The 10,223-nt window shown below is 47.0% G+C and overlaps 1 protein-coding gene across 1 annotated transcript in view; it reads right to left on the bottom strand.

Moving 5' to 3' along the window:
• Positions 1-1,030: 1,030 nt before the first annotated feature.
• LOC105491238 (vesicle amine transport 1 like) overlaps positions 1,031-10,223 on the bottom strand; it is a 186,294-nt gene continuing 177,101 nt past the window's right edge. The window contains exons 8-9 of the mRNA XM_011757442.2: positions 5,660-5,743; positions 1,031-1,430 (exon numbers count right to left, since the gene is read on the bottom strand). Coding sequence (XP_011755744.2) covers positions 1,332-1,430; positions 5,660-5,743 — 183 coding nt within the window. The 3' untranslated portion in view covers positions 1,031-1,331. The remainder of the gene's footprint in view (positions 1,431-5,659; positions 5,744-10,223) is intronic.

Genomic DNA, 10,223 nt, shown 5'->3' with positions numbered 1-10,223 from the left:
CCCGTGAGCTCCTGGGATTTCCAGATTGGTCTGTGAGTGACAGTTAACCATTTTAGCCAAAAGGACTGGAAAGAGGGAGTGAGGGGCACCCTTAGGGGGAGACATTGAGATCCTTCTCTTTCTCGAGGGTAACTATATTCACCTCTCAAGTGCAGTCAAATGACATGGGGGTGGGGTTCTTAGGAGCTGAAAAATTGAACAAGGTGTGTGAGCAGGTGGCTTGTTCCTTGGTTTCCCAAGAGCAGGGGCGAAGCAGATTCTACACCAGGGGTTTATATATGGGAGGGGAGGAACTGTACATCTGGCGTCAGATGCTGAATATAAACCTTTTATATCACTAGAGTTTGTTACATGTTGGGACCTGCTTTGGCCGGGATAGGAGATGCTCCTTGACTTTTCCACCTATGGTCCGCAAGGGAACTCTTTGGGAAATTCATGCATGGTCAACGTGGTCACTTTCCCCCAGAAATTCAAGTTTACAGAATTGGTAATGCAGGTGGCAAGTGTGCAAACACCAGCAATGCTCAAGAATGACTTCTGAATGCATCTCGTATGTGGTGTTTTCTTAAAATTAAAGATATGGAGCAGGAAGAATCCTGCTCATGAGATGTGTTTTGGAGGATAAATCTTCACAGCAGGTCCTCAAACTCATGACACTGACCCATTGTCTTCTGTGAAAAATCCATACCTGCCTCCCTCTGTTTATGGATAAGAGCCAGTGAAAGGGTCAAACACTGAAGGGGTAGAAGAAAATGGCTCAAACTTTTGATCATAGTCGTCTCTTAAATGGAGACAGGAAAAAGTACTACTAAGAGAGTTTCTAAATTTGTGAGCTTGTGAAAACATCCAGCCTACTCTCTTTCTGCTGGCCAAATTAGCAAGTGTTCTCATCAGAGGCATGGGTCATCAGCAGCAAAAAAGTGTCATTGGCCTGAAGAATTCTAGGAGCTGAACCAGGGCTCTATGATAACACCTTTCCATCCAAACTTGTCTTTGCCCATGTCTGGTCTCTTAGGCATTGGGCCTGGGGCTTGTATTAATTTGCAAGGCTGTTCTAGAACTGTCAAGAAGAACCCACAGGTGGATGGTTTTGATACAGGGGAGAGGGGAGTGTGTAATACAGAGATAGAAGAGGGGCATAATACTGCATGGCATGGGATTGGCACTTAATTTCAAAAAACAGTGATCAACAGCTTTGTAGCTCAGCTGACTGCAGACAAACACGACACGCACTGGACTACAGCATTTGTTCACTGGGGCACAGAAGAGTTTTCTCAGCCGGGTCCTCGTCTTCCAAACCATCCTTCACATTCTCCCACCTGGGTCCTGGGTTACTGGATAAAGGGCATCCGCTCCTTGTTCTCGCTGTCTCCCTCGTGGTCCTCCTCCTCTTCCCCTGCTTCACTGGTCTCTGTGCTGTCATTGGCCATCTGCAATTCAAAAGAGGATGTTACTGAGAGCTATGCAACCCGGATCCATCATCTCTGAGCATCTGACACAGTCCCATGGGAGGACTTGGGGGCTAGGAGCTACGGTTGCTTGTTTCCCTGGAAGGCAGTGCAGGATTAGCTGTCATATGTTGGGGACCCCAAGAGATGGTGCTGAGATAAGGATTTGAATGCCAGTATCCGGAATTGGGAGATGATCCCACAAAGCACTAGCAGGGGAGTGAAGAAATGAGACTGAAAAGGGGAAGAATCCAATGCAGGGGATGTTAGTAAGTCAGCTCCTGTGTGGGTACTGGGACTCAGTCCTCCTGGGGACGGACCTCTGAGGGACCCTGGGGGGCACATCTTAGCGCTGCCCCTTCTGAGGGAGGAGGAAATCACTTTATAGCTAGGGACTGCTCTCAGGGGAGGTGAGTTATCTCCCTGCACCCCATGCAGGTTCTGTGCAAAACTCAAGCATGCTCTGGTGACGAAAGTTAGCTCTCGGGCAGAGAGGGGCAGGTGCTGGAGTGCAGGGGACCCGAGCGCCAAGGGGAGAAGGGAGGGATACTGACGGCGTCAGCTGCACAGACCCCCAGAGTTGAAGTCTTGATGCTGTCACTTAGGAAGAACAGATACAACAACCAGAACAAAGGTGTACTGATCTGCTTTTTGGTCTCTGTTCCCCCATTGGAATATAGTTTCTGGGAAGACAGGGATTTTGCTTGGTTCTTTTTCTTTTGTTAACCACTGGTACCTGGCATAGTAATGAATACCCCTCTGGGCCTTCATTTCCTCCATCATGACAGTGGCGATAAATCCACCTACCTTATAAAGTTGTTACAAGAACCAGGTGAAAGAAGATGGAGCAATGTATCTGAAGAGTCTAGCAAACGGCTGAGCACACGAGAGAGGCTCAGAACCAATGTACATTAACATCCCCCTATGTGAGCTGTGTGTGCCTCAGATTTCTTTTCTGTTCTTAGCTCCTGATATCTAGGTTGGACCCCAGATCTCCCAAATTAGAGTCCCTGGCTGCGTCACGGCCTATTCTGACAAACAGGAATTTGGCCCCTGAATCTCAGCCCACCCCATGTTGTCTCACCTGAAGCTGGGCTTCCCCCCTTGGCCATGCCGTGTGCAGTGCCTTCTCCCTGGAATGTCATTCCTCCACCCCCTCTGCACAGTTCATCCCTACATTTCCTTTAGGGCTCATCCTACTTCCTCAAGGTAAGCCTTTGCAGAATTCCCTAACTGGAACAATCTCCATATTATGAGCTTTCATGGCCCAAATACCTCTTCTTTGTAGCACTGATCAAGAGTTGCAATGTCCCATTTATATGAATGGCTCATTGACGAATGTCCATCTGCCCCTGCCGAACCATAGATACCACAGGGGAGGACCAGGTCTCTGCAGTTTTCTTCCCTACAACTAGGTATGTATGCAACAAGTGCTTTAGGATAATGAAGAACTAACCAACTAAGCTGTCCTTTAGTAGTGTATATTATAATCCATAGTCATCACCAATATGCCAGTTGGCTCACAGACACTGGTTCTTTTAATCTTCTCTACGACTCTATGAAATAGTAGCAATAGTAGTAATTATTGTTTGTTCCGTTCTGCAGCAGTGGAAAGGGAGACCCTGAGGTGATGTGACCACAGAAGCCGTAAAGGCAGCAGAGGTCAGTTGCCTTCAGGAAAGGCCACCCCTGTTCTCTGGGGCACTGGTCTGATGGCCAGGACTGGGGCAGGGCTGCCCTCTGGTACTGTGGGGTCTGGAGGCAGCAGTTCTGCCTCTGCTCTGACTTCATGACACATCATAGGATGAGTTCTGACTTTTGCTTTGGTCCAGCCTCATCAAGAGGAGGCTCTGCACAGGAGAGGCTCCACTCTTAGTGCTTCCCAGGAAATTCACTTCCGGAGCTGCCAAGAGCAATCGACTTCCCCTGCCTGGGTGCTGCCGATACGCCTTACAGCCCAGACTATTCTAGAGGAGCAGTGCATCTCCTGCAGCGTGCTGGCTGGGCAGATTCGGGGCTGAGTGAGGGCTGAGTGGTCATGGCTGGGCGCGGTGGCTCATGTCTGTAACCCCAGCACTTTGGGAGGCCGAGGCGGGCAGATCACCTGAGGTCGGGATTTCAAGACTAACCTGTCCAACATGGTGAAACCCAGTCTCTACTAAAAATACAAAAATTAGCCGGGCGTGGTGTGGTGTGCACCTGTAATCCCAGCTACTCTGGAGCCTGCGGCATGAGAATCACTTGAACCCGGGAGGCGAAGGTTGCAGTGAGCCGAGATCACACCACTGCACTCCCGCCTGGGTGACAGAATGAGGCTCTGTCTTAACAACAACAACAACAAAAAGTGGTCATTCCAGTAGGAGAAAGCACCTCTGCAGGCGCCTCCGTCCCCCTCCTCTAACACCTGTCGAATGGACGGCGACCCGTCCTGCGGAGCCTGGAGCTTGACTTGTTTCCTCTTCCGTCAGGTGCTAGCCCTAAAATGACCTCGCTGGATCCCTCCTGCGTCTCCATGTCTTCTGTTTAACCTGACGACATGCTCCCTTTCCTTCAAGCCTGCTTTTCCGTCTAGACAGGCCGTGGCCTCTTTTCCACCACATGGTTGCTCTGAATACCCACTCTCTACTGTCTTTTTGTTTCTTTAGGTCTCAGGGATAAAAGCCTTCAGGAGGGCCAGGTATGGTGTCTCATGCCTGTAATCCCAGCTCTTTGGGAGGCCAAGGCAGGTGTGTCACTTGGGGTTAGGGGTCTGAGACCAGCCTGGCCAACTTGGTGAAACCCTGCCTCTACTAAAAATAAAAATAAAAAAATTAGCTGAGTGTGGTGGCATGTGCCTGTAATTCCAGCTACTCCTGTAATTCCAGCTACTTGGGAGGCTTAGGTGGGAGGATCGCTTAAACCTGGGAGGCGGAGGTTGCAGTGAACCGAGATCATGCCATTGCCCTCAAGCCTGGATGACAGAGAATCCATCTCAAAAAAGAAGCCTTCAGGAGGTTCAGAAACAAGGACAATGACATTGTATGTGGCACAGGCAGGTCCTGTGCTTTTACCCTGAAAGGTGGGTTTTTCCGCCTCTGCTGTGGTAAGAATCCTTACTCCGTAAGACAGGCCTTCCTATCAGCCTAAGGACTTGGCAGCAACTCATGTGTGATAGACACAGGAGCATCCCGGGGTGGGAAACTGGTGCCAACTATTTTGCTTGAAAGCAATAAGCTTCCAGGATGGCCCTAGAGCCTGTCTGCCTTCTACAAATGGGACTGAAATAGGCTTGGTCATATGTTTAAAGACTACAAACAGGTGTACAGGAGACTCAGGATCCAAGTCACTCCCTCCCCTCCCTAACCTTACCCTCTCATCTGCTTTGAACAGCCCTAGAACTTAGTAAGTATTTAATAAGCTATATCCCTATTGTATAAGTCACTTAACAAGAGGGCGTTCTACAATGTTGAAGTTGTCCTTTGAATGAAATGACCGTCATACCCAAATTACATTATGGTTACAAGTCAAGGAAATACTTTCAAAAATACACACTCCAGGCCGGGCGCGGTGGCTCACGCCTGTAATCCCAGCACTTTGGGAGGCCGAGGCAGGTGGATCATGAGGTCAGGAGATCGATACCATCCTGGTCAACACGGTGAAACCCTGTCTCTACTAAAAAAATTAGCCGGGCGTGGTGGCACGCGCCTGTAGTCCCAGATATTTGGGAGGCTGAGGTGGGAGAATGGTGTGAACCCGGAGGCGGAGCTTGCAGTAAGCCGAGATCGCACCATTGCACTCCAGCCTAGGTGACAGACTGAGACTCTCTCTGTCTCTCTCTGAAAGAAAAAAAATCAGGGGAACCATCAGGGAGCATCTCGGAAGCAGCTGGCATCATTCTGTTAGGAACATGAATGTGAAATTACTGAAATTTTCCAGGTATTTCCCCCAAGAGCTAGCAGCTGTAATAGACAGGTCTGTTGTTGCTATGCGTTCCTGCCTATGCCTTCAGATTGCTTTTGATATGCTCTCACTGAAGCACTGGCCTTTCCTTTTCAGCATTCATCTCAGTTTGTCATGAATCCCTCATGTGTGAAATCATTTGATTACCCTTGGTCTCCTCCACTAGCCCACAAGCTACCTGTACTTCCTTCTACCCCACCTGTGTCTGTACCTGATTGACCCATGGTGCTCTCTTACGTAGAACTGAACAGACTCCTCTGCTTTTCACTCACCAGTGGAGTTGGGGTCTTTTCTACATCCAGAATTAACTTGCCAATGTTCCCTCGGTCATGAATCCGCTGCATGGCCTCCTTCACCTACCAGACAAGGCGAGAAACAGAGGTGCTGGTTAGGTGAGATGTTGCCCAGTTATAAAAGGGGCCTGGAAAACTCAAACTGTCAAGTGACCACCAGAGGGCGCTGCGGCTCAAGCTTAGTGGCTAAGAGGGTGATGTTGGACGTTGGGGTGCAACTTCATTCTGGTTGCGCCATTCACACACACCGATCTTGTGCAAACATCCTCTGGGTCGAAAAAATGAGGGTGACAGCTCTTGAAATAAGTCGATGAACATTTCTTAAAAGGGTGGGAGGAAGGTTCTCTGGAGTACTCAGAGTTACATGCTGCAGGGTGGCAGGGTGCATTAGTCAGATTACATGTTGACCAATAAAGATATTTTCTGAAGGTCATTTGTGCCCTGCTTACTTCAATGTTATTTAACTGTGACTCACAGTTGGGCTAAATTGACCCATTAGTCAAGGCTGAACTGCACTCAGAAAAATTCTCACGATTCTGGTTATTGGGAGGAAATGCTGTCTCCAAGTGGAGTTTCCCCTCAGCATTATAGTATTCTCCCCAGAAAAGAGGGCCTCCTGTTTGTTTTCAAATGTTGGGGGCTTGCCAGGCCCACAGCTGTCTCCTGGGACCCTCTGAAACAGCAAGGTTGTGGCAGAATCCCATTTGCATTTTGAGCCTCTCATTCTGCTGCCACGTGGAATTCCAACTGTTGAGGGGTGGGGTCGGGGAGGAAGGCATGAGAGTTAAATGAAATCCGGAAAGGGCATCATGGAGCTTGGTGCTTGGTACAGGCCCATGCTCCACATCTCAGTGAAATCTGCGTGGAAATGCCACATCTCTTGATTAAGAAAAATAATTATTTAGAATAGATCTAGCCTAAATTTTTCCTGAAGTCTCAAACATTTAAAATTTGTGTTCATTCAGTCCAAAAATATTCATTAAATGTTGCTTCTAGCCTAGGTGCTATGGTTAAACAAAAAGTAAGATACAGTGTCTGCCTCTGAGGAACTCACCCTGTGGCTGATTGATAGAGCAGTGTTTGCTTGTATGAAAACCAAAGCCTTCTACACATTTGGATAACAACTTGACACAGTTATTAAAATGTTTGTATTCTAATTGCTTTTCTGAAAATTTATCCTAAAGACATAATTTAAATTATGGGGAAAAAAACTTATTACACAAAAGATACTCAATTACAGTATTGCTTTTTATGGCAAAACATTGAAGCAACTTATATGTCCCAGAGTTAAGGGGATGGTTGAGTAAACAATGACTCACATTTATCTACTGAAAGGAAATGATATGTGACTGTTAAAGAATATAAAGATATATGCAGCTAATTACAAAGACTATACAGCAGAATTAAATGTTGTAATATTGCTAAATGAGAACTGACATGCATATTTAAAATATTTTAATCTCTATCTCCATAAAAACACACATATACTAAAATAACTAGAAAGGGCTATGGATATATGATAAAACATGTAGAAGAAATGGATACTTGTTAACTTTAGTGTCCTGATAACGATATCTTGATATCTTGAGAACAGAAGCATTACTAATTTTACTTTAAAGATAATATCGGCCGGGCGCGGTGGCTCAAGCCTGTAATCCCAGCACTTTGGGAGGCTGAGACGGGCGGATCACGAGGTCAGGAGATCGAGACCATCCAGGCTAACACGGTGAAACCCCGTCTCTACTGAAAAAATACAAAAAACTAGCCGGGCGAGGTGGCGGGCGCCTGTAGTCCCAGCTACTCGGGAGGCTGAGGCAGGAGAATGTTGTAAACCCGGGAGGCGGAGCTTGCAGTGAGCTGAGATCCGGCCACTGCACTCCAGCCTGGGCGACAGAGCGAGACTCTGTCTCAAAAAAAAAAAAAAAAAAAAAAAAAAGATAATATCGGGCACAGTGGCTCACGCTTGTAATCCCAGTACTTTGGGAGGCCAGGGCGGGCCAATCACTTGAGGTCAGGAGTTCGAGACCAGCCTGGCCAACATGGGGAAACCCCATGTCTACTAAAAATACAAAAATTAGCTGGGCGTGGTGGTGGGTGCCTGTAATCCCAGCTACTTGAGGGGCTGAGGCAGAATTGCTTGAACCCGGGAGGTAGAGGTTGCAGTGACCTGACATTGCACCACTGTGCTGCAGCCTAGGCAACAGAGCGAAACTATCTAAAAAAAAGAAAAAAATAATATTGATTCTTGGAAAATACAGTAATTAAGAAAATCCTTTATCACAAACCCTTGTAGCAGAGCACATGTCCCCCATGCTCTTTTTTTTTTTTTTTTGAGATGCAGTCTCCCTCTGTTGCCCAGGCTGGAGTGCAGTGCCACAAACTCAGCTCACTTCAAGCTTCGCCTCCTGGGTTCACGCCATTCTCCCTCCTCAACCTCTCGAGTAGCTGGGACTACAGGCGCCGCTACCACGCCCGGCTAATTTTTTGTATTTTTAGTAGAGACAGGGTTTCACCGTGTTAGCCAGGCTGGTCTCGATCTCCGGACCTTGTGATCCACCCGCCTCAGCCTCCCAAAGTGCTGGGATTACAGGCGTGAGTCACCGCGCCCGGCCCATGCTCTTTTTTATCCTACATTTAAACAAGCATTGTACCCAGGGTGAACATGTTGTTCCTCTTACTTTCTGGAATGCCATACTCTGTGGCATAGCTATCGTTTCACCACTTGACTTTCTTAAATTTGTTTTTGCTTTGCACTGTGAATTCGCCCTAAATTCTTTCCTGAGTGAGACCCAAGGCCTTGTCTTGGGGTCTGGACCCCTTTCCTGATTACAGCCTTGTAAGAGTCAAAGGACCAACTAAGCCGTGCCCAGATTCCCCACTCACAGAAACTGGGAGACCATAAGTGACTCTAAGTTTGTTGGGGGCGGGTAGGGGTGGGGAGATTAAATGCAATAATAGATAATATATTCTTATCTTACGTACATAATTCTTACCTTTCAACACATATCCCCGTTTTACAGATATGTACCCTGATGCTCAAAAATAGAAGCAATTTATCCGAAGATTATATAGTTAATTGTGACAGAATTGTGGTTGACACTCAGGGCTGCCAGACCCCAAAGCTCTTTCCCAGTTCTGCCCGGTCTGTACTGCTTCATTTGACTCTCAAAGGCAGAGGAACGAGGTAGGCAATGTCTCATGTCATGGCTCCCCAGCATTCAGTTATTTTTCACTCTGGCAAGTTATTAGCATCTGAAAACTCCTTGGAGACTAGGAACAACTTTTAAGCTGCCTCTCCAATAAGACAGAGCCCAGAGAAACTGAAAAGCTGTTTTCTCACCAGTTAAAGCTTATTGTGATGCCAGGAGAAAAAGCTCCCTGCAGGGCTGCCTCTAATCTGCATGCTTTTTGGATATTTCTTCTGAAATGAACTGACTCCTTGAAGTCCCTTATGGAAAGGATGGATAAAGGATTAGCAGTATTTCCAAGAGGCCATTTCAGTAGCCTGACCCCCTAGTCACGCTGTTTGCATTTCTATCCTCTATGCTCTTGGAGATGGAAAAGACCCTTTCTGATGACAATGCTGAAGGAAAGAAATGATACTGTTCCTGATTAATTCTTTCTTAGGTCACCATATGAGGCCCTTTGCATAAGTTGCTTCCTTTTATCCACACACACCAAGCCTCTTAGAAGTGTCTGCATCAGTTTCACGAGGAGAAACCGGATGATACGCTGAGTTAAGCACCACAGTTTCACAGATGCAAAACCCAATGATTACAAAATCCAAGGTTCTTGCCTCTGGTGCCCATCTGAAAGGTGGTGAGAACCATGGAGGATTTGAGAGGGCAGCTTCCCCTTCCTCTGTTGTCAACACCCCACACTGCTCTCAACACCTTGACAAAGCAAAGTCTGCACAAAAGAGACATTACTCCCAAATTACCATTTATAAGTGGAAGTACCCTGGCATGGGTGACCGTGCCCAGAAGATAGAGCTGATAGGCTCCAGAAAGCTCGGTAGCACGTGGGAGACTTGTCTTCTCCATTGGGACTGTCAGAGGTGTTTTTTTCCCCTAAAGTACTCTTCTGTTTAAAACCCTTCCCCACTGTATTCAAAAGAACCATCTAGTAGACCTGCATTGCCTAATACTATAGCCACTAGTCCATGTGGCAAGTGAGCATTTGAAATTTGGCTAGTAAAAATCGCCATGTGCTGTCAGTGTAAAATTCACGCCAAGGTGGCGGACGCCTGTAGTCTCAGCTACTGGGGAGGCTGAGGCAGGAGAATGGCGTGAACCCGGGAGGCGGAGCTTGCGGTGAGCTGAGATCCGGCCACTGCACCCCAGCCTGGGCAACAGAGCGAGACGCCGTCTCAAAAAAAAAAAAAAAAAAAATTCACGCCAGACTTCACAGACTTAATCATCATAAAAAATCCAAACTATCTCAGTAAGAATTGTTGACATTTATTACGTGTTGAAATAACAATGATTAAAATTAGTTTTTTATAGTTTTGAAAATATGGCTAGAAACTAGAAAATTTAAAACT

Source organism: Macaca nemestrina, chromosome 18 (genome assembly GCF_043159975.1).
Source record: "Macaca nemestrina isolate mMacNem1 chromosome 18, mMacNem.hap1, whole genome shotgun sequence".
NCBI classification, from domain to species: domain Eukaryota; kingdom Metazoa; phylum Chordata; class Mammalia; order Primates; family Cercopithecidae; genus Macaca; species Macaca nemestrina.
This window is presented reverse-complemented; position numbering and strand designations above follow the sequence as displayed.